The sequence below is a fragment of the Osmerus mordax genome, chromosome 16, assembly GCF_038355195.1.
Source record: "Osmerus mordax isolate fOsmMor3 chromosome 16, fOsmMor3.pri, whole genome shotgun sequence".
NCBI classification, from domain to species: domain Eukaryota; kingdom Metazoa; phylum Chordata; class Actinopteri; order Osmeriformes; family Osmeridae; genus Osmerus; species Osmerus mordax.
Window position 1 is genome coordinate 13,239,735 of NC_090065.1, and position 25,646 is coordinate 13,265,380.

The 25,646-nt window shown below is 38.9% G+C and overlaps 1 protein-coding gene across 2 annotated transcripts; it reads left to right on the top strand.

Moving 5' to 3' along the window:
- The first annotated feature begins 255 nt into the window (after positions 1-255).
- Positions 256-25,646, top strand: LOC136958506 (corticotropin-releasing factor receptor 2). 2 transcript variants are annotated; one of them, XM_067252467.1, is made up of 13 exons: positions 256-300; positions 1,717-1,798; positions 5,414-5,533; positions 19,065-19,150; positions 19,397-19,503; positions 19,804-19,921; positions 20,104-20,257; positions 23,353-23,413; positions 23,522-23,594; positions 23,759-23,844; positions 24,198-24,333; positions 24,793-24,834; positions 25,475-25,646. In XM_067252467.1, exons 1-13 carry the CDS (start codon positions 256-258, stop codon positions 25,613-25,615), a joined length of 1,251 nt encoding a protein of 416 aa, XP_067108568.1. In that variant the 3' UTR covers positions 25,616-25,646. The 2 variants fall into 2 exon arrangements, with proteins under 2 accessions (XP_067108568.1, XP_067108567.1); XM_067252466.1 differs by lacking the exons at positions 256-300; positions 1,717-1,798 and adding an exon at positions 5,211-5,331.

The following is a 25,646-nucleotide window of genomic DNA, read 5'->3' on the forward strand; positions in this document are numbered from 1 at the left end:
AGAGACTTCAAAAAGACAGAAAACACAGGACTGCATGGGGACAGTTATTTTTCTGAGATGAGGGACACTGTTAAAATTCAGTCTTTCAGCAAGATGACGTCAACTGTTTACGTATAAGGATACTTTTTTTCAAGGCTTAAGAAAGCTATTGTGCAGTTTTATTTCATTTACTTTCGTTTACAGAAATGTTGAGGTATTACTTATTGAAATGTTTGTTTTTTTGAGGAGACTTCTTGACATGAATCAAACTTCAACATGTGTCAGTTACCAAAGATTTTGATACTTCTGATTCTACTGTATGTGAGTATTAAAATATGTAAACTTGGACAGTTTAAAGTTAATACTTCAATAATAATATTAGCGAAGCACTAACATAACAATATAAAATAGATATTAAATGGCCCATAGTATGTGTCCTTTTTAATCTCAGTCAAACTGCACAGAATATTGTAGCTTTAATTATTGAAGTTTGTTCCTCTGGTCAACTACACATGCATGCGAGCAATTCAACACAAATCACACGTCATGGAAAAGCAAACAGTAACGGTCCTTGAGGATTGTTCAGAAAATCTTACTTTACATAATTAGGCCTACATACAATGCCATTCCATGATGTTTGCTGCATCTTTATTGAAATGCTAAATGATTCCATAACATACTATTCATGATCTGTATTATTCTAGAATTATGATCCTGGAAGTCTATGAAAACAAGTTGGATTCTAACAGATGATAGCACAAACATTTTAATTCAGGACAGTACATCTGTATATGGCCAAACAGTTCTGCCACATAATGGAGAGAAGATATAAAAAAGATGCTACAAAAGCAAAGTCTACATATTTGCTGCAGAAAGCCTCAGTATGTAGCTTCTCTTTTGAGACTAACCCAGAGTGATTATCTGCTCAAGAAAGCAACCCTGAACAAATAAACAATTCCATTCATCTTCCACAGTGCGGTTCCTCACCTACAGGGGTTTCTGCCAGAGATAGTGCTGCCACTCAGCAGGATCCTTGAGCTGTATGTGCGACACAGGGAACAAGTATTGAAGGGACTCAGAGCCAGAAGCGGCTTCAGTTTAGCATATTGATTGCAGTTAATCATAAACAGGGCTTTTTCAGTCTTTTCAGGGGTTAGTTTGACTCCAATGTGATTTAACAGACTCAATGCCGCTGACAGGATCCTCAAGACAACTGGCTCACAGTTACCTCTCAAATCCCAGAGGAGACCTTGTTTCTGCAGCTGACATCCTGACCTCCTCCTACACTCTGAACCCCCTATTCACCTCCCCCCCCCCTTTCATTTGTAATTGGTAGGTCCCTGCAGTCAGAAAGGCCAGTCATTTTAACCAGCTGGCCTTCATTACAAAATAAAGGTTCTGCCATTGTCAAATTTGACCACTGACACTTGGAATGGTGGAGGAGATACAAGGTCAAGCAAACTATTCAGCCAGTCATGACAAAGTGGAATTGTGCACCAAGGATGACCAAGCCGTTGGCTGGCCTTCGTATACCCAAATGCATACTTCCCCTGCCAAGTCAGCCAGTTCAAGGAACTAAAGTGTTAGGAAGAACCTAATTTCTGTCCCACCTGAAGTAAACATAAAAACACAGGGCCACAAGGATACTCACACTGGCTGTGATCATTAATGTGGTTCATTGTTGTACACGGTTGGCATCTGATTATGTGACTTATCTATTTTCTTGTTCTTGTTCAGCCCAGTGTACTGTGTAGGCTGTCCCTGACTGCTCTGCTTGAGATGTACTGTGAGGCTCTCTCTGCACTCTACAATGTCACAGGTAATGAAATGTGCCACAAAATGTACCCACGTGTCGAGTAATCCTTTGCTTTTTATGTTTCAAAAACGTGTAAACCAATTCACCTTGCCTTTTTACTTAAGAGTAGGAACACAAATGTCTAGTCATGACCAGTTAACTTGACCTAATGAGATCAAAGGACATACTATTGCCATTGTGTATGACTTTTGACAGTAAACTGTCAACCTCACCTTGTTAGCTGAGTTTGGCTGTTCCTCACCCAGTTTTATTCCTCCTACACAGCTGTTTCTGTTTCAGTTAATGATTGTGTTTCAACCTACATATTAAATTGATGATCATTAGCACCTGTTTGGTATAATTGTTTAATCATACACCTAACTATATAACTACAAAATCCCTGACTTTGTGCAAGTGTACCTAAAAGAGTTGATGCTGTTTTGAAGGCAAAGAGTGGTCACACCAAATATGGATTTAATGTAGATATTTCTCTATTTTTGAAAGTATTCTTACTTTACAGCATTTTTTTACACCTGCCTAAAATTTCACTGCCCAGTACTGTGTATATATACTTTTTATTTGTCTAACATTCCATCTAATTCTGAGGGTTCCATATATGGATTTTACTATTCAACGTTGCATCTGATTGACAGTTTCAAACCTCCTTGCTCCAGAAGGAGACTGAGGAGACATGCTGTCCGCTTACAGTAGGTGTATTCATCTGAATAAGGACTGAGAAGAATAGGCCAGACTACTTTTGTGTTTCATTGGTGGCACATATGCATAGAGTTGAGGACACCTCAGTGTCTGTTGATTGAAATCAAGGGACAAAAATTCATAAAATTCAAGGTGTTAATAAACCCAGATAGTTAATATAATCAGAGAATGAGCTGTGGCATTATCAGATATTTAAATGACAACACCTTTTCTCAGTGTTTGGTTCAGAAGCACATAACAAAGATTCCCTTGGCATTCAAGTTAAACAATCGGACAGTGCTGAGAGTAGCACTAAGCTCCTTAGTTTTTCAAACCCAAAAGGAATATTGTGTTGCAGGCATTTTTTGCTTTAGAAACAAATCTGTTGTATTCTGCTGGACTGTGCTGCTGGACTGTGAAACCCATCTGTTACCCTTTAAAAGCTTCGACACATCCCATTTTATCATTGCCATTTCCCACTTCACATTTCTCCTTTCAGACTGGCAGCTTCTGCCCTTGTCTTCTCACAGGCACATCAAACTAACAGCTCTCTGCCGGTTCTATATCAAGTGAAAAATTACCAGATGCAGCAAAACCACAACGAAAACATGAAAAACTGCCGGGTCCCACAAGTACATACAGAACATGTTATGTACGCAATGTACTCAAATGTAATAAAATAAAACACCTTCCAAAGACCTTATCTGACATAAAGCCAGCCAAAATGACTAACTTCTCCAGCTACTTTTCCTTAGTGATTCCTTTCTGCTCCCACTTTGCCATCTGCTTCCCCTCCCTCCTGTGCCCTGCTCACCGTAACACCTCAGTTGGGGAGAATTTGCAGATTCTCTCTGTCCCTGGGGCTTGGCAGCTCTGTCTTCGTCAGACAACTGAAGCAAATGTGCTTCTTTGAACCAGCACAAAAGAGGTTGAACTGTCTTGAAGACATGACAGCGTTTGGAAATCAGGTCAGAAAGCTTGAGTCCAGCAGCATATGTTGCTGAAGGTCTTCATATGGCCTGAGTTGTGAGGATAAAACAAGGCAAGTCCAAGATTCAGCAGGATTAGAAGGTGATATTGCAGTCCATACAACAGATTTGACTAAATCAACAAAGTTAACAATATGTCTAAACACAGAACAAAATTATGATTAAAGACAGCAATCATCCATATTCAACATCTGATCAGTTATCAGAATCCCATTTTCAGGTGAATCAGTCGTTGGAAATGGAACAAGTCACATGGAAATGGAACTGAAGGAAAACCTCATACAATAAGCACCTCAAGGGTCCATGCTTTATTGAGAAAAATGCTCTGGATGTGCACTCTTGTGAGAGTCATGTGGGCCAGGTTCTGAGTTTCAAGACAGCTCTAGGATTTCAAACTCATATTTGCAAGCTTTTGATATATGCAACCCTGATGAAACATCCCTCATCCAGGCTTCAAGACTCTTGAAACTCAGGACAGGTTTACCTTTCTCTGATCGAGATTTGATGAGTTATTGGAAGTCGACTATGTGGGTGCGACACATCACGTCAAATTAAGTTGGGTTAGCTGCGTCCATTTTACTTGCACATGTGAGTAAAAATATGTGTGCGAGCATGGAAAAGTATTTGGGCGCACGGGTGCGAGCGAGTTTTAACCATAGACATACAGTCATAGGATAATGGTGAATTTCCCCATCCACGGAACATGATAGGTCTACTGGGCAGTTAATTGCAGTCTTCACTCTGGTTATGGTGAAAACATGCCACTCCTATTGCATTGCATCGCTTTTATCAGGCTCACACTGGAGCCGTCCACTGCTCTAGGGGAATGCATTAACATTTAGGTGTGCTATTTATAGCACGTGCAATTAAACATCCACCACTCACTGGGTAAAATCAACACTCATGTGCAGGACTGAGGACGGTATTGGATACCCATAAACGTGACAAGTACACCTGAAACATAGAGAGCCTAAAGAGAACCCCTCACTCCAAAATAAAGGCTCAACAGTCAGGACCTCAGACAGTCAAGATCTATAGTATGCTCTGCCCATGGGCCTTACTAGAAGTGTTTGACAAAGCATGCCCTACAGAAAAATGTGTTAAAGCTTAAAAACAATGGTTGGATCTTTTACCATGACTATGGTCAGGCTACTCATGGTTCATCAGTCAAAAGTTTATATTTAAAAAACATATAAAATATATATTAAAAAACAAACACACTGTTAGATTATTTGGGGAGATTAAATGCGGACAAACATATTAGGCTAGTATCGACAGTTCTACAAAACAAGAACAATATTAACATGAATCGTTATTCCTTCCAAACCAATTGACAATCGATAATGACTACACAACTGCATCGTATACACTTTTTGATATCTGCACAACGATGAAGTCTGAGTCAATTGGCAATAAAATGTATACGCATGCACGCGCTTTAAGTCAAGTAATCAAATAAGGCTAATACACACTCTGGATGAAGGCATTGACACTATTTCATCAGAACAGAAATTGTGTCAAGTTGTAAGCGGTTTACGATTGTGACAATACTAGGAGACAGCGTGAATGAGAGTGCGCGTGCACATGGGGTGTTAGAATTTGGCACATCAATTTGGACAGCGAAGTTCTTCAGCGTGGATAGAAACGGGCGCAAAAGTCAGATGTAGCTCGTGCGCCGTCCGCCGTATTCAGAGTCTCTTGGATTTAGCTTCACATTTCAGCATTAACCTAGTTAACATTATAGTTGGAATATGGATGCTACAATTTATCAAATAATCTTCGGGGAGTTTGGTGACCCAAACTGTAGTCTAATGGATGCCTTTCAAGACACCTTTTATGAAAACGCATCGTTCTCCTTAATGAACATCGATGGTACGATTCACGCACTTCAATTGGTAAAATTGGTAATTATATATTTTTGCAGTACCCAATAACTGAACTATTCTATTCAAAGGTTCATATTGCAATGCTACCACCGACGAGATTGGAACATGTTGGCCAAGGAGCAACACCGCGCGGATAGTGGAGAGACCATGCCCGGAGTACATCAATGGGGTGAAGTACAACACCACAAGTAAGATTACCTTTACTTGTTAAGTTTTTTATTGTGCGTTTTTACCCGCTTGTGTTTAAAAAAAAAAATTGATATAGACCTACTGCGCTTCTTTATTATTGCACGCTGACTGAATGTATGGGGGATTACATTTAAATGTAACCAATCTAATATGAACAGCAGCAAATCATTCATGATGCTGTTGCATTTCAGATAGTGGCTGGAATCCAGTGCGTTTTGCAATTACATGAGTGCAAATCATTGTAGTCATCCATACAATGCTGTGCTTTACAATTCAAAAGATTTGATCACTAAATTGACTGATTGAAAAGCAATTTGTTCCCATCTCATTTGTTTCCAATCTTATATGAGTGCTTCAAATGGTCACCATTTTACCTTAAAATTCTGTCTTTGCACCATACTTCAAATTAATTAGTCTATTATGTGGCTCAAGCTGGCTCCAGTGCATACTTGTCAATGAAGCGTGCTCACAATAAAGTAGCCCATGACAAAAGCAACACCTAATGGTTTATAAAGAGAATCACCAAAGTCATTCAATGTTGTAATGTGTTCACACTGGGGACATTAGTCGATGAGTCTTGAGGTATTGATAAGATATTACTTACGCATGAGTAATCAAATAATTCCTTGTTAGAAAAGGAATAAGGGAAGTCGCAGTAGCCCAGTGCCCAGTATGTTATTAGGTAAGACAGATTGTTTGTTTATGGAATCTGACAGGGAAGCCTTATGGTTTTGATAATGGAGACTCATGGCAATACGGGATATGTGTTCCCAACTCACTTGATCCTTGACAAACAAAAAATAAGGCGTTTGTGTGTGTGCACGCGCGGGGGCAGAGGTGGGGGGATAAACTGAAGTATGATGGAATTGGAAGCATTTTATTACCCAACTGAAACCTCACATTCTGAAAAACATTGCATTTGTAGTACATACACATAGACATGCAATAGGTCAGGTGTATGATGTCATTGAGTATGATGCCTTGGCCAGAGCCTTGACTGAAATAAACGGACATTCTGCATGGTATGACTGAGCACACAAATTGCCTTTATGAAGGTATGCAAACTTCTATGGGGTAGCAGCAGCACTACTAAAAAGCTGATTCTCTTAAATGCCTGTGACTCAGTACAAGACATGTTTCTCTGTAGTCTACAGTTCATCACAGGGAAATGTGTGCATGGGATCCCAGGAGACTTGATTAGACGACTTCCCCCCTCGGCGCTGCAGGTCCAGTTTAAACACGTCTTGTTGCACTGCTGTAAATCCCACTTTTCCAGAGATAAGATCGTTGTCTAATGCTTTGTTCATATTTAGGAGAGCCTGTGTGGGATGTCACACTACAGAAATATAAGCTCAAATAAGCAGTAGGCCTATATACCAGTTCTTGTTCGTTTCCTAATTTTAAGGAATATGAAAACACATATTTCTAATGTATTACCTCAATCACAGTGGCTGACAAAATTCACATCGATCCACACACATGTATGTATGTGTGGATCAATTCATATCACAGGTTCAGGTTAAACATTGTTGAAAAGCCTATACAAGGACCATACGATCCATGTTCAAGTCAGCAAACCCAGCATGATGCTACTGCATGGGGTTGCATGGGTCTTGAGACAAGTGAGCTGACATAATGTGCTTGTTCTGACCCGGCAGTGTCATACTGTTGGAGCCTACCTCGACTTTAGCACCATATCTCCCATCCTCTAAGAATAGAAAAATAATTTTTCTAACAAATTAGGAGATATTCCCTCTGTAAAAATCTATTTTGTTATCATGAATCTATGAGCCAGAATTTTATTGTCTAGTGCATTACAAGACTTGGCATTAATACATTTAAGCCACATTGTCACTACACTGGACAAAGCTCTTACAGTCCCCCCCGATTTACCAAATATGCTACCAGGAAAAAGATTTTAGAACAAATGTCAGTTAGGCCACCTATTTGATATGCTGTTTCAATTTTGAGTTTACCTCGACTGAACTTTCTAAATCAAAATGGGGCTGCAGATGTATTGGCATCACGTGTGAAATCTTTCATTAACACTTCCTCCTAGCTGACGTGCTTAGCTGACGTCAACATTTCTTTGATGTAAGAACTACATATCAATAAAACATGTTTACCTACTGCTATAGGTCTACTTCTATTTGTTCTTTATACAGGAAAGATGGTTCAAATTCAGGACACTGTATTGTTGCTAGAATACTGAAGACAAGGCATTCAATGCTGCATATACTTAGACATAGTATTTTGACAAAGCAAAATAGTAACATTTCATTTTTGACCTTGTTGAGTGTTCTAAAAGTCTCCTTAAAGGGAACGTTGGCAGAAATATTGGCAGTTAGCAGTTGCAACAATCTCACCAAAAAATCTGAGGTGTCACTCAGCCTCAAAGTCTCTCAGGTAAGGGTCTATAAACTGCCCGTTTCCATTTATTTCTAAATGTATTTAATATTAATGTGTGCCGCAGAGTGGCTCCTAAAGAGGTTTATGCATTTTTAAACTTTGTGTCCTTTCCTGTGTGTTCATTCGACTCTATGGTTCATCTAAAATGCACTTGGCTCCTGTCGGGCAGGAACAGTTGTGGGATGTGATCCAAGGTTCTTGTCTGTCCTCGTCACAGATGTGTCATTCTGTAGCTGTGAACCCTCTGGGGGACAATATAAACTTGGTTCTATACACTCACAGTATTCACACTTCGATGTCACGGTTTGGGGACCCCTCAGGACAAGACCATGGTCACTTCAGGTCCACATTTGTGCCCTGTGTGCTGCGTCATTTCATGTACCTTCTGATCAGTCACATGTAATCATTGAACTGGTCACCCTTCCTCCTGCCCTATGCACCTCTTGATCCATAATTAGTAAAGGTATGTGAGCAATATCACATCATGACCAGTTTGATTGACTGATTTGAGTGGTTGGATCTGAGATGTTTTTCATACGTTTTGTGGCATGTCAGGTTGAGACCGAGGAGAAAAGCTTAAGTAGTATGATGTGGGGATAGAAGTTGTCACTTCAATAATACCAAGGAGAAAGAAATATGAAGTTCTATTGAGGACTGCAGTGCAAGGAAGCCCACATCAATGTGTTAAAGATGCTGTAAAGCAAATTCCATGATTTTCTTCTCAGTACATTATATACGTGTGAAATGAGTTCCTGAAAGTATGTGCAAAGCGCCGAAACTTTGTCGCACTGGAATGTGGAGTTGATCAGTTTCTCACCCGTTTTCAGCTCAGGTTTTGTATAGGCGGGGCAAAAACCAAACTTATCTACGTCACAGCGACCTATCTACGTCAGATCACAGACGGTTGCATTCTGTTACTCAGCTGGTACGATGCAAAGACAAAGTAATTAACACATAAAACACTCAAAGACTGCAGGTAGTCTGTTCTGATATCTGCAATTGATTTAGCTAGTGTTGCTGTTGTTGCTAAATTCAATACATTCGAGGGGGCGGAGCTTCAGCTCCTTCGCGCGACACGCAGAGAAGTCTCAAGCAGAGAGATTTTCTCACGATTTCAAAGCCTAATTTAACATACTTGTCTGTGTTTTTTTTTCATTCGAATTTGGATGGGTAGTTAACAACACATTCTTCTGTGGTGTGATGAACTTAAAACTAATTTTCAATTCCACTTTACAGCATCTTTAAATAAAACTTAGATCACAACTAGACGGCTGTATATCTAGATCATAGTTCATAGAAAGTTTGTAAGAGGATTTTCCTGATGAGTCTTGATTGTGCTTTATTAAGTGGGTGTCTATCAGACAAAGCTCACTGTCAGGGTCAGTTACAAACAGCCAATTATAATCAGCCTTTATCAATTGGAGCTACAGTATAATATACTGACCTCTTATCAGAACCATCCAAGGTGGAATTGATATATAATTTCATCCACTTTCATTCATAGATTTGGGTCGAGATTTATGCAGAGAAATTAAAATGGAACTCTGTTCTGTTGTTTTTGAGATATTTGCAGTAACTGAAACTGTGTTTTCAGATTCAACTCACCATCTTGGATTACTCAGAAACATGACATAGATTATAGATAGGCATAGCTCTGATACAGTATATGAAACAAAAGGTGTCATTCTATCCTAAACACATAATATTTATTACAGATACTGGGGATTCCAACAATACTGTAGGTGTAAAATAGCAACCATTTAAACTATGCTGTGACACTTAAACAAAACAACAAGTCACAATGAGATTTTTTTGTTGAAATTGAGTTGTTGTCACTGGGTGGGTATTTGGAAGACTTGCCTGCTTTGTACTCTTTAAACCACTGTAACGATTTAGTTTTCAGTATTTAACTGTGTTTACCACAAATCAAACATATTTTAATAACCTGTATTTATGCAGGGAGTCCATAAAGAAAATGTTGAATGCAAGTATATGCATGCTTTTTTGTTAATGCATATATTGTTAATGTTCTCATTACGATCTCAAGATATCCCTCATGTGTGACTTGTTGAGTGCCCAATGGTAATAAACAGGTATTATACAGCTATGCTTGGTTACCACTCACAGTGTTATTGCTTAAGCATTATTGCAAGTTTGACTGAGAGATGTTTGGGGTCAGTAGATGAACAGTTCTTCTGAGATCTATAGTCACATACCTGTTTAAAACATATACCTTCTTCTCTTCTTCTTATCTGATATACTGTAGACTGCACTATATACCTACCCTAGAACAATGCATTACAGCTAAACATCCTTTAAGTGAAAATGCTGTATAAAGTTTTTCAGTTGTTACCCGCAAACTTATAAAGTATACACATGCAAACAAAGTGAAAATGATCAAAAGGATCAAAGAGCTTCTCCCAGTTCATGATGTCAAAAAGCAACAGCCAAACTGGCGTATGGCAGGAATTTTGGTATGATCAGCAACATGGTGGACATGACCTGTGATAAAGGTTATAAATGAATCGGTCTGACACAGAGTACTCCCACTACAAGTAAAATCTTGTAAACCTCTAGTTTCCAGGTTCTTAAAGGGTTTAAGCATTCTCTACAACTACCATATAAAACACAACAACAGCAGACAACAGCTATCGAATCAATATCTCTCAATAAAATACATTATTACTTTTATCAGGCTCTCACCATCCCTTCCAGATGGTGTGTTGTAAATTGTTGATGTTGTGGCTTTTATTTCCTGTAAAATTGTTGTCCAGATCCATATCATCTCTGCCTGAATTGATGGCCACAAAAAAAAAGAAACAATTTCGATGCAGCTTCCCCACTGAATGAAAAAACAGACATAAACAAAATGGGGAAGGGGCCCCATTGCAATCTAGTCATGTTACCCAAAAGTCTTAGTGAGACCCTTGTTGGCTAATAAATCTTGGTATAGCATGAATTAGCTATGTTAACTACTTGTAAAGAGAGCCTTGGAGAACAAATAGTGTTTACACTTTGAGTCATGTTGACTGGGCATTAAGCAGGTCTGACTTTCAAGGCATGAAAATATACATACTTATGGTTATATATTAATATTACTTTGTACAGAAAGTAATAACATAACTTAATCACATTACTCTTACTAACAATAATAATTAATAAATAATATATTATTTTTTTGAGTAACTTCCCCCAACACTGCTCAGGACAACCAATAACAAAGGTCACTAGTGTTTTGTGATCACTGTTGTGGAAAGTATATTTTGTATGTCATTGTGTTCTATTTTTATAGCACGCACTAAAGTAGTCCTATCAAAATGGTGATGTTTATAATGATGTCTACAATGTTTCTGCTTTTAGATGATCATTGTTACATTTACATTTAGTCATTTCAGCAGACGCTCTTATCCAGAGCGACTTACAGTAAGTACAGGGACATTCCCCCGAGGCAAGTAGGGTGAAGTGCCTTGCCCAAGGACACAACGTCATTTGACGCGGCTGGGAATCGAACCAACAACCTTCTGATTAATAGCCCGATTCCCTAACCGCTCAGCCATCTGACCCATTGTTAAGTAATTTGTATTTGTTCTTTTTTTGTTGGACCCCAGGAAGATTAGCTCGTCCCACTTTGGTGACGGCTAATGGAGATCCTTTGAACAATAAACAATAAACATCAAGCAGCAAATGTAATTATGGAGTAGTTGTTTATCCATCTCAGTTAGCAAGCTGACTGATCCATCTCTGAGTTGACAGACTCATAAATGAGTCAGGTGGAAAGCTGTATAGCAAGCTAAATACATAGCTAGATAGATAGATACTTTAGTCATCTCGTTGGGCATTACAGAAGTGTATCAAGTTAAATTATGCTCAAGTTAAAGACAAGTACCCACAGTATTCACAACTGATGAAGTACCAAGCAATTATCTGGTACAGATGAGAGTGTGAATATACATGAATCGAAAGCTTGATGAGAGTACAACACACCAAAGTACAAACTGTGCAAAGACAGTAAAAACACAGTAGGCTATCAACACAGTTAAAGATGTCTGTTAGTGTCCTGAGTGGTACAGCTGAGGCAGAGTAGGTTAAGGTAACCTGAGTGGTACAGCTGAGGTAGAGTAATGGTTAAGGTAACCTGAGTGGTACAGCTGAGGTAGAGTAGGTTAAGGTAACCTGAGTGGTACAGCTGAGGTAGAGTAATGGTTAAGGTAACCTGAGTGGTACAGCTGAGGTAGAGTAATGGTTAAGGTAACCTGAGTGGTACAGCTGAGGTAGAGTAATGGTTAAGGTAACCTGAGTGGTACAGCTGAGGTAGAGTAATGGTTAAGGTAACCTGAGTGGTACAGCTGAGGTAGAGTAATGGTTAAGGTAACCTGAGTGGTACAGCTGAGGTAGAGTAATGGTTAAGGTAACCTGAGCGCTTTCCCTCCAGCACTGCTAGTGTTCCCTGTGAGGCATTATATATTCTAATGGTTGCTGGCAGGAAGGACTTGCTAGTGTCCCTTGCGACACAGTGGGTTGATTGACACAGTAGGTTGATCCGTTTGGCAAATGTATTCTGCTTTTCCACAACCATGTCATGGAGGGGGAGGGAAGCATTGTCCAGCAGCTTGGAAAGTGTCCTTGCCTCTGCCATTTCCTCTAGGGTGCCAAGGTTGCCAAGGTCTTCCTGATCAGTTTGTTAATCATGTTGGCATCCACAACCCATACCCAACACATGACAGTGTAGAAGATGGGGGATTCAATATATTTTTTATAGGCTAGATCTACAGTGTTCAGGAACTAGAAGATATTCAAGGACATCTTTTTACGTAACATATTCATGTAGTAGCATGTCTTCAAATACACTGCATGCTTTTTACATTTTTTTTTATGAGGAAGACCAAGCTCACATACATTTCTTCCACTGTATTAACATAGTGGGTTTGCTTTGTGCACATTGTTGTGACACTAAAAAGCTTAACTCTTCAAAGCTACTCTTTTCCCCTAACACTTAGACTTGAAACGAGGTAATGTTGTCAAACAGTGAGCTTTAATGTTTCACGGAGCATAACTAAAGCCCCCTCGAGGTATATGAAGCTAGGGTTGGGCGAAATATAAAAATAAATTATATCTCGATATTGTCAAAAATGTTTACGATATTCAATATATATCTCGATATGTTTGCATTTGCATTTAAATAATAAAAAAAACATGATTGTCTTTTGCCTCTATTAGAAAACTACAACAACAAATTAGATAGAACAGCTATTGTTACAAAGTACAAAATGTGTAATGCAAATTTAAGCAGTTGCCATAACATGGTACTTGCAACTTGACAAAATGGACCTCACATGGAACAATTCATGCAGAGGTCCTTATGTGACAGGACAAAAACAGAGCAAAAGACAGTGCCTGTGCGAGTGCAAATTTCAGTTTGTGCACCTGCTCTTTGTGAGTCTGTGTGTCTGTGTGTGTGTGAAAACAGAGGAGCCAGACGGTGATCTTAAAACACAAGCAACACAACAACTAGCAAAAAAAAGAGATATTGCATTTTTATATTCGATATTCACGATATTTTCAAATTTTACATTGTCGTCTAAATTATTGCGATATTTCTGCTAATATTCAATATATTGCCCAGCCTTATATGAAGCTGAGGACTGTATGCAATACAGTAGGGTTTTAGATGGCCTTGGTATTCTCCAGATGCCAATTTGCAGTCAGTCCACATGTATCAGAAAGAAGAAGTTATATATTTCTTTTTTCATTTTGAAGTGTCTACTGTGTTTTTAAATGTTATTTAAAGTCAGAACAAATGAAAATTAATATGATCATCTTTGTAAAGCTGAGGGGTGACTTATAAGTATAAATACTTCCTGAATCTTCATCAATGGAAGTATAATCTTTCTCAATGCTATGCACGCTTTATTCAGACACACACACACACACACACACACACACAACACAACAATCAGACACACTTCCACAAGGAAGCATTTGATTTTTATGACGCCACCACTAGCCCAGTGTTCACGAGAGGAAAGTAGGTCATTTGTGAGGTGTGCTTTCTTACTCCTTACTCCTTACTACTTAAGAAATGGTTCTTCTCGTTCTAAATGTTATGGCTTAGTGTCACTGGGTGAATTTAATTGTAGATTCACACTGACAGAGCAAACAATGTTATACTACACTCATTCAGTTTTTGAAGCCAAGATTAGAATTTATACTTAAGTCTACTGTTTTTGCTTGGAGGAATCTAAATGAGTTTCCTTTTCTGGAAATGTGTCAGCGTGATTGTGTTGCATCAAAATCTGACCTTTAGAATTGGACCAAAAGTCTTGTTAATAGTCCCACCTGAGAAGGAGAAGCTCACTCTTCACTCTGGATAACAACCCCAATTTTCCCCATCATCTGAATCCATACCCTTTTTCAGTGAATTCACCAATATAGTAATGGAATAAAGTAAATATCTGCATGTTGTGCAGTTTATTTTTAAGCAAAGTTACCTAATTAGCCTGTGATGACCCTGCAATGCTTATCTATTTAGCGTAATCACTCAAAGACCTGAATGACAGCAAAATGGCGTAATGGTGTTGTCCAGGCTACCACAGTGGTCTTGTCACATTTTACACTAATTAAAGCAGAATGAGCAGCATCTCTTATTCATTCACTCTCTTATGTGGAGCAACATGCCCAGATGTAAACTATGTAGCTGGAATCTCAGGCTGGTGAGGAAGTTGCATTCATCTGTCATTTCTAATTCGACAACAGACGTTAACAGTAGTTGCCCTCCATTGGATACTATTTGCTCTTCATAAAGTGCTGGATTATGTTTATTATTATAATGCATGATGACATTGTAAATAGCACCCACTCCTCTACAATACATTTAAGTCTTTAACTGGGCTAATTAGAAAATGTCTAGCAGATGTGTTGTATTAATACCCTCATTGTTTTTATCCACGCATGCATTCCTAAATCCTCCCTAACCGAGATAGAATTTATATGATGATATCTATTTAATTTACCCTTTATTTACCCATAAAATCATTTTATGATTATTTTCCACTCATTAAGTAATTTGTCTCTCAGGAACTGCTGCCAGGCATAGTGAATGTGACTGTCTGTGTTGCAGTCATTGAGGCATGTGTCATTTCTACCATGTCCCATGTCACATCTATCTAGGTTAGGATGATGACTTAACCTCTTTTCTGCCTAAATAAAAGTGAGGAAACCTTAGTAGATAAGCCTGCGGCCATCTAGTCAAAGCCAGTGAAAACCAGTCAAATATGTTTTCATTGCAATCCAGTAGTGGAATTCCAGGAACATAAAGTAGTCAAATAGTAGTAAGAAAACCAGAGGACTCTTGGTCAGATTGCATTTATGGTCAGTTATGATGGCTGGGTCTTTGACAAGGTGGCTAGAGGTCACTACATTAGCAGTCTAGTAGTAGACTGCGGGACAGTCCCTGCTTTCTGCTCAGTTTGTTCCAGATCTGCCTGACCCGAGTCATTGCCTAAGGATGGGCAACCTGCCAAGCAGGGAGGTGAGTGGGAACTACTCCACACTAAAGTGACAGTGGGAAAAATATGCGCAATGCTATGCTGCGCACTGCATTAGCATTAACAAATGCATTCCACTCTATTGCTATAGATATTTCATCTTAACATGAAGTAATTCCATCAAATGCTTTTTGAAAATGTACATAATTTGATGTATACTGTACGTGTTTAACTGTTGGAATCGGATATGATCCTGTGATCCTATACTGATATTTGACAGCTGCTGTCCTGATAATCTCTCTAATGCAACAACAGATCAATACCTGTCGGGACCAGGTATTTAACTTGCAAAATGCACTCATTTTTGGCACAGTTCCAAAAAGGCAAATGCTGTTTGTGTTCTGCTCAGTGAACTAACAAAAGGCATACGCTTTTGGGACCTCAACCAAGCCCAGACAGCCATGTCACATACAAGCTGAAATATCTGCCATTTTCTAAACTGTACTATTTGTCCCACTGGATATTCCTTCTGACAAACATTTTGTGCTATACCCATTTTACATTAAATAGTAGGTAGAGTGCAAGTCTGCCTGCAAGATATGTATATCCACATGACGTAACTTGTATGTACATTTCTGGGCTTTTATCCCAACAATGTTCCCATTGTAGATTGTGTGAATCCATTGCAGATGTCTCTGTAGCAAAGTGTGCTAAAACAGGGAAATGTACTCTGGAAGTCAAAAATAGGATTTCAGTAAAGTTAGATTTCAGTCTCCTGCATAATGTTGTAATAATTGGATTGACAATCCAGTCAATTTCACTTCCGAATCATTTGGTTCTTCACTCAGCTGTACAGTTTCAGAATATATTTGGCACCTTCGGTGAAATGTCTGGAACTCTAAGCTATTTTGAGCTATGGCAGAACTGTAAGGTTTGATGTTGCCTCTGCAGCGTTGACAGGACTGAGGTATCAGTGATGAATGTATAGTGATCTGGACCTCTGGCAGTCTGTATCAGATTCTGCTGGGATGGAATCACTATCTTTCGTAAAACTTTGCTTGTCACTATCCAGTTATTATGTAAACATAAAAATAATTTGAAAGACTATGACACACACGTAAAAAATATATTGGTTTGCTTGTTCTGAAGATTTATTTTTAAAGATAATACAGACTGCAATGAATTGCTTTGTTGGAAATTTCGAAAAATGCTTTATTAAAGTTTGGTCCCTGATATGTGTAACAGGCGTGGCCACGCTCCGTCAGAGGTATACGGGCCGATGTTCGCCACTCGTGGGCTCGAACACGCCACCTCTGGCCTGCCAAGCGCGACCACTACCAGCTATGCCAAAAAAAAGCTAGCTCTTCGTTGACGCGGGTGGCCTTTTATATACTTGAGGAGTGAGTTATACCGATTCACACCGGTTACATTTGCAAAAAACAAACTCTTAGTTTTCATGTCTGTATTTTTATTATTTATTTTTTACTTTAAAGAACGTCTTCTTTGACATTACAGTGAGTATGCTGCCAAAGGAACATCAAAGAAGCCATTGACAGATTAAATTTGTGTCATCCTGTACTGGAAGCATTTCCTTTTTCAAATATCAGAGAATGCAGATTGACCCTCTTGACTCTTGGCTTTTAGATTCAGACAAACTTCTTCTTACCCTCACTTAGCCTCTGATGTCTACGTGTGGAACACCATCACAGTGACAGCAATGCCCTGATTTCTTCTGTTTCTACAAAGAAATGCCTTGCTGTTGAGATGTGAGGTATCCACTGTACAATAATATTCCCTAGTTTTGTCTGTCTTCCAGGTCACAACATTCTATTTGAAATGTCTGGAAAGCAAGACAGGTTCAGGTGTGACTTTTATGTGATATCCCTCAAGCCTTTCATCTGTGTTACTGAAGCCTGGCAGAGTGTCTACATCTAGGACTTAAATTCAAAGGTGAACTGTTCTATGCACAGAACTGTGTGATAGGGTCTGGTGAAATGTTTTTTTCTTTTTTTTTCTTGTGTATTATGAAAGTTAAAGTGTTGAAGTCACTAAATATAATAAACAACATGTTTAGGATCACTAGCTAAACTTCCAGTTGAGTTGTGGGTGCATGATGCGGGGGGTATTTGATTTGTATCACGGCGCAGCCGGTTTTCCCTACTTATAGCACAGACAGGGGTCAAACGGCGTTTTCCAGTGTAAACGCCTTGTGAGAGTCTTGCTAAACAAGCCAGCAGTAATCATCTTTTTCTCTCATTTCCTGAAGCATACAGTCTTAAGTCTAAGGAGGTGGAGTATCATCACCCTTTCAGCATTTTACTATACAATTTAAGTAACTTTGGAAATCAATTTCTCTCACCCTAAACTCACAGCATCTACCACCATGGCATGATTCAAGCAAAAATAAATGGATATGTGAATGAAGTGGCTTTATCATGCGTAAACACAGATGGTTAGTCAGAAATGTGAACTCTTTCCCTGCACCAGTGCTTCATGTTAGTGCTGCCTCGATGGTGTAGCTCACAAGCACAAGCCTCAAAACCTGCTCCCTATCCTTTCGATTTACCAAACATGAGTAAGAATTGGCCTGGCTACAGTATTCTAGTTACATTTGTTATGCCCATTTAAAGTAAAACTGTGGTATCAAAGCGTCCTCGAAAACACTGACATATCCATGTTTTACTTGGTCAACTCTCATGAGCCTAACCGTAGAGGATGACTCTGATGGGGGACTTAAAAGTAATCCAATCCTCCCAAAACCAGTAGACAACAGAATGTATTCTGCAGGTCTCTGAGCCGTGCTAAACGTATTAGCATCCCTACATGACTTGTCTAGAGCTTTTGTTTTGCAGAAGCTGTATTAAAGGCCTCTGGCAGCTGATCAATTAACATTTTCAGGCGGTTTGGAAGCAGCAGGTCAAACGAGCTATCTCTGTGTGCTCTTTAATGTCATTGATTGCTTAACCTCTTCTCCAGGGGACACAATGTTTTGCTCATTCAAGTGAGCAGCAATGTCTGCACTCAGACAAAATGGTTTTCATACAAAGACAGGACTACAGAAGAAAGAAAATAGTTGGGGAAACTGGGTTACTGTCTGTCTAACAGATGGGTGTTAAATTTGAAATTCACTATTATGAAGTATACGGTACCAGAAGAAGCTATGAAACTTCCAAATCATTCTTTTGGAAATGGACCTAATGAAATACAGAAATAAAGAGGATTCCCCCCAAAAATCTAATTAAAACTGTTCTAAGTGGCGCCACCAAAATAATAGATAAGAGGGAACCATAAATGTAAAAGTGGGTAAAACTTATTCTGTCAGAAGTCAATAGTTGCATGAGGTTTTAAAAGATATGCAAATAAACTGGAGGAATAAGAGGCTTTGCAAATCCCCTCTATGAATGTGTATTTTCCTTCCGCAAGGGTCTAAAGTGACAGAGATAGGATAAACTGGTAAACTTTGCTCTGAAGGGGCAACAAAACTATTGTGAGTAAGACTTGGAAAACAAAGAAGCTGAAATTTAAGCTAAATTTACTCTAAGTAGATCTTACTGAAGACAACTGTAATGGACACATTTTAAGTAAAGTAACTAGCCTTTGCTGTTTTATACCTATCTTTTTTTACACCCGTTTGCAGGAAATGCCTACAGAGAATGCATGGATAATGGGACATGGGCACTGAAGAGCAATTACTCCAGTTGTGAACCCATTCTGGAGGAGAAGGTTTGTATGATTGCGCACTTTAAAAAAGTATCTGTCCACATAGGAGTAAAGCTTGTTAGCCTAACACTCACCACAACATATCCTTTGTATATGTTATGGCACATCTACAACTATGCTACTGTAATATGAAAACGTTTTACTATGTACAATAGTACCACAAATTGTCGTGCTTGTCAGAGTTTTTCTGTCCAGTTTGAAAATAAGTTTGTGATTGCTGTTATAATGTTCAATGATCTTACTTTTCAGAGAAAATATCCAATGCATTATAAGATCGCTCTAATCATCAACTACTTAGGTCATTGCATTTCTGTGGGGGCTCTTGTTGTGGCCTTCATTCTCTTCTTATGCTTAAGGCAAGTACAAAAATAGTTCCCTCATAAATCCAACTTCAGTATGGACTGCTTACAAAAGAGTGACTGAAATGTATGGAAGTTGCATGCTATCATTGCCTTTTTTTCTCAAATTATATTTAAGTTAGATAAACTAGACAAACATCGCCTGACAGCTAAAATTAATGCTTTACAGTAAAAGTGAAATATACACAGAATTTGGATGGAAGTTTAGTTGAGTAGATTATATTTTATCTTGCATTTACTTTGTGAAATTAAAGTGATGCTAAAAATGGCTGTTTGTTGCTTCTAAATCACTTCTAGGAGCATAAGATGCCTTCGAAACATAATCCACTGGAACTTGATAACCACCTTCATTTTAAGGAACGTTATGTGGTTTTTGCTTCAGTTGATTGACCACAATATTCATGAGAGCAATGAGGTAACCTTAGTTACGTAATGGGTGTAATGCACGCATACGCCAACATGTTATGGCCTGTGTTGTTGACATATCCAAACCTCATTCATCAGCTTGTTAGCATATAAACAATTGTTTTATACTAACATTCATGTTTCTCTTTACCTCCCTCCCACCCACACCCCCTCCCTCTAATATTTTTACAGCCCTGGTGTCGCCTTATTACTACAATCTATAATTACTTCGTGGTGACCAATTTCTTCTGGATGTTTGTTGAAGGATGCTACCTTCACACAGCCATTGTCATGACTTACTCCACAGACAAGCTCAGAAAATGGGTCTTCCTTTTCATTGGATGGTGTGAGTGCTAACATTTGTTAATTATTGTAATAGCCGACCTAATACATTTAATATAGGCCTTTTCAGACAGACCGTGATTTGAGCTGCGATTGCTGCTGGGTTCAGCCCACAACTGACTAGGTGTTCGGCGAAGTAAAATACCTGAAAAAAGTATATGCCGGAATTCATCACAGCATGCAGCACCCCAACTTCAAACTAGAACTCGATGCAGCAACCCACTGGAAAGAATGGATTTCAGAGCGTGGTGCCATTGTCGCATTGTGTCTGAGAGGGTCAAAACACATACTGTACATCTTGACCCCAACTAAACAATAAGAACTAACAGGCCAGTCTTAAGTAAATATATTTTACACATTTCTTAATATCCCTGTTCTCATATTAAGTAATAATAACAGCAAATTGTGTAACTATCATTTAAATGATTTACATAAAAGTAAACAGTAATTGATTTTGTTGGCAGTAATGAATTGAATAAATTGTTAGTATGATCTTCCATATTCATGGGTTTAAAAAAATGCAAGATTTGACATACAACATAATGGAGTCAGTTGCAAAATTATGAAACACATTAATCAGGAAAATGGACAGTGAACTGCAAGTTCCCCGACTCAATTATCTATTTTTTGCTAAAATTAATTCCCATGTCCCGTAGCATTCAGGTTTTCACTAAGAAAATGTAAATTAAACACAAACTAAAGCTATGTGACTATACCTTGGGATTTCCTTCTCACAACCTTTCAATGATAGCCCCTTCCTCCTTATGAACTCAGAATCAGGGAGTCAGGTGGCTGAGTGGTGAGGGAATCGGGCTAGTAATCCAAAGGTTGCCAGTTCGATTCCCGGTCAAGCCAACTGACGTTGTGTCCTTGGGCAAGGCACTTCACCCTACTTGCCTCGGGGGAATGTCCCTGTACTTACTGTAAGTCGCTCTGGATAAGAGCGTCTGCTAAATGACTAAATGTAAATGTAAATCAGAAAGGGGGATTTATTCGCCATGAAAGTTTACACAGACAAGGAATTTGCTTTGGCAGGAAGGTGCATACAATAAACATATACCTAAAATTTAAATAAGTGGACTATGAGGCTGTTTGGACATGAAGGCAATTAGTCTGTTGTTAATGTGATGGTTGTGTTGAAGAGGGAAACCCCTCCTACCCCTCTCCTTCTCACCTATGGTTATATACTGCATTGCCCGACATGCTTGAGTGACTGTGTAATTCCATAGAGTAGCTTTTCAGTTTCTTCAATGCACATTACTAAGATTAAACCGGTGGACTTTTTACAAATTGAATGGCATTGGACTGTAGGTTATACAAGAGTTCTGCCTTCTGATTCAATTAGTGTCCGGTATGTTCAGTTGTAGATGGCCTGACTCTTCACCATATTAATTATCCATACCCACCCTGAGTCGAAGTATTGAAGTAGTGAAAGCATATTATAGTCAAAATAGTCTATCACTTTCAGTCAGAAGCTAGAATGGCTCTTTGCTTTCATCGTTTTCCTTAGTCATTGCTGAGCTATTTTACCAATTTATTTATGTAACCTGGAGCTCACTGGAAAAAACCTGAAACACTTTATATACAGGTTATGTGATAGTGATCTGTTCTTTGACAGAAGAAATCAAGAACATGTTACATTTACCAGACGCTCTTATCCAGAGCGACTTACAGTAAGTACAGTGACATTCCCCCCCGAGGCAAGTAGGGTGAAGTGTCTTGCCCAAGGACACAACGTCATTTGGCACAGCCGTGAATCGAACCAACAGCCTTCGGATTAATAGCCCGACTCCCTAACCGCTCAGCCATCTGACCCCGTTTATGTTTCTGTTCATAAAAAATGTCTTATGTGGTAATCTACAGAGGTCGTACAGTATCATTGCATTTCAGCAACAATCCTGACCCATATTTAAATATTCTCCTGCAGAGGTGTAGATAGTTCTTCAGATTTTTGGCTGATGGGCTGTGAGGACCTCATGGTTGTTTGACCTTGTCAGATATTAATTTATAACAAGGAATTTACCTAGAGAGAAAATTAGGAAATGATGAGCCACTTTATATTATATTTAGTCATTTAGCAGACGCTCTTATCCAGAGCGACTTACAGTAAGTACAGGGACATTCCCACGAGGCAAGTAGGGTGAAGTTCCTTGCCCAAGGACACAACGTCAGTTGGCACAGCCGGGAATCTAACTCGCAACCTTCGGATTACTAGCCCGATTCCCTCACCGCTCAGCCACCTGACTCCCCGCTTTACAACAACAGCAGTTGATTTGTTTACTTTGGGAATAAACAACAGGATTCTTCAGACTTTCTTGTGAAATCTTCTCATTTTGTAGTGTGTAGTGTTTTCAGTATGGTAATCGCTTATGTATGGGCAATATGTTATGGCTATACTGTGGATTTCAACACACAATACACAAGTACAATACAACCGAGAACCTCTCCAATAGGTTCACTTCACCTCATAATGAGAGTAATTTAATCAGTTCCTTTCCTCAGATTAGTCCTAAGAGACTACTAATTACCATCCATTAGGACTGGAAGGAAGTGGAGCAGTTTAAATCTGTCCAACACCAGGGACCAGAACATGACTCCTACAGCCAGATCAAAGAAGAACTGGACCACATTTGATTTCATGCGTTTAATATCTGCAATGACTCATACATTTGGTGACTGAATGTTAATTGAGAGCACATCCCTTTAGAAAGATGCTAATATTTAGACTGGCCTTTGTTTTTCAAAGTGAGGCCCAGCTACATGTATAATTGGTTTGAAGAGATTGAGGCTCTGGTCTTGTTGCTCCTAGACAATCCACAGCTTTTGTCATGTCCTTGAGCAATTCACTCAACCCAAACTCTGTTGCAGCTCCAGTGGTTATGCACGTATTCTCTCCGCCTGTTACGTTCCCTCTGAAGTTTTTTGCTGAAACAATTTAAAAAATGGCTTTGACAAAAAGCCTTGCTAAATAAGTATTTAAAAACCAAAGTCATTTTTGTTTAAATCCGTATGGAAAATGAGTAAGTACAGAATTGTCAAAAACTAATCTCAGTTACATAACACCACTGTGTATGACTGGCTCTTCTTTTTCTTTGGCAGGTATTCCGTGTCCTATAATTGTAGCTTGGGCCATTGGGAAGCTGTACAATGAAAATGAACAGTAAGTTAACTGTTTCGAGTCTGACATAAAAACTAGGAACTATTGTCATATTTTTAACCAGAGAATTAAGAAAAAAAAGTAAACTACTGTACTGATGAATTTCAACAGATGCTGGTTTGGGAAAGAACCTGGAAAGTATATTGACTACATCTATCAAGGACCAGTTATCCTTGTCCTTCTGGTAGGAAGCTGATGAAAACACAGCTCTACATTTCCTTCGTTTATACTGTGCAGCAATTGAATTGAAACATTTCCTATATGACATTACCCAAACATGCCTTATGCTTGTAAAATATACCTTTATGAGGCATACATTTTAGCTCTTCTGTCTGCATCCTTTACTAGATAAACTTCGTTTTCCTCTTCAACATAGTAAGAATACTTATGACCAAATTAAGAGCGTCCACCACATCAGAAACAATACAGTACAGGTGAGTAGCCCCTGATGACCATGTTGTGAGCCATTCTAGTTTACCATCGATGAAAGTAGTTCATAATAAGATTTATTCAGTGTCAGCTCTGTCAATAAATACATTATGAACAAGTACTGTCCTTATTAAGGGGGTCAAATGTGAGCCTTATGAAACTCTCTGGACTCGAGCTCAAATGTTCCACAGACCTATGGAAAATCTTGTTATCACTCTCTAAAAGGTTTCAAATTTGAACTTTTCTAGTCTTTTCAGTGCGACATAGCAAAACGTAACCTTTGATGTACTTCATATTGTCGTTTAACAACTGAACTTGAAGTGTTGTGAAATGGTGTGTGTTCCTTTCCTCCTCCCAGGAAAGCGGTGAAAGCGACCCTAGTGTTGCTGCCTCTGCTGGGGATAACCTACATGCTCTTCTTTGTGAATCCTGGGGAGGATGATATTTCACAAATAGTTTTTATTTATTTCAATTCCTTTCTACAGTCGTTTCAGGTAAGATCATACCTTCACCCGGTTATTGACTTGTCTTCCATTGAGAATAAAATCAAATAGAGTGATTATTTGTTGTTGGATGTGCTGTACCATCTGGCTCGACCCTTTGTTTTTCCTCTGCATGGAGGAGGGTACAGGTTTAGTCAGTCTGGCCTTGACTGCTTCATTGTTCATCACATGCTGCACAGTAGACATGTAGGCGTATGGTCTGCCCACTGGGCATCACATTCTGCATCCCTTCTGAATTATGGGACTGAGTAGGTGGATAACCCCAATTCCTTTAGTATGACAGCAGTGATATGTTATGAGCTCAGAGAGGAAAGTATATTAATATATTGGTTAAATCTCAACATCTCTCTTGCAGTCTTCCATGGTATTAACCTGATAGGGATACGGTATGGAAACGGTTCATTTTACACAGTGCGTTCTCTAAACAGTTGTCTGTCTGTTCTTTTACAGGGTTTTTTTGTTTCAGTGTTTTATTGCTTTCTGAATGGGGAGGTGAGTCCAAAACAGTTTTACTGTTATGTTTGTTAATTATGCAGATCTAAACAACATTAGACAATCATCCAAAAAAACTGGTAACAAACAAAACTACTGTATTTCTAGACAGGTAATTTTTATGTGAATTTGACATACGACATATGACTTTTGAATCGAGTACACTTGTGATTTATGAGCAGTTTCATAGGGAGGGATAAGCTACTGACTGTAACTGTATGGCTTGTGATTTACCCTTCCCTCAGCAAGACTGAAGCATCGCAGTCCAATTAAGGGTGTTGAATGTGATAGAAAGGCTTTGGATTTCAGCCTGTTAAATAAAAATAAAATAAAAATAAATAAATAAAATAATGTCAGCATGTTCAAGCCAAACTGTTTGAAATCTGTACATGCCACAAGAAGAGTTATGAGTCGGTCTGTAATTATGACAAAATAATCAACTAGAGCAGCCTTTTTTCACTCTTGTAAAAAGAAATTCATTGAAGTCTACTGCACTAGAAATACTGCCGTTTACAGCAAAACGTTATACCCCTATATTCGGTTATGTCTTCAGAATATCAGTCATTACAAATGATATCACAAGAGAAACCCTAATCTAAATGCTACATGTTTTTTTGCGATCTAATCTCTTCTCCTCTAGGTGCGATCTGCGGCCAGGAAAAGATGGCATCGTTGGCAGGACAACCATGCCCTCCGAGTGCGAGTGGCACGGGCCATGTCCATCCCCACTTCTCCTACAAGGATCAGTTTCCACAGCATCAAGCACACCACTGCTGTGTGATCTTGGGAGTCGCCCAATAACCTCAAGAAGG

Excerpts from the sequence above, each read along its gene's own strand:
- LOC136958506 (XM_067252467.1), top strand. The coding sequence starts at position 256 with ATGTGTCAGTTACCAAAGATTTTGATACTTCTGATTCTACTGTAT. Across the intron at positions 301-1,716 it reads TACTTCTGATTCTACTGTAT|CCCAGTGTACTGTGTAGGCT; the intron begins GTGAGTATTAAA and ends GTTCTTGTTCAG. Across the intron at positions 1,799-5,413 it reads TGCACTCTACAATGTCACAG|GTTCATATTGCAATGCTACC; the intron begins GTAATGAAATGT and ends TTCTATTCAAAG.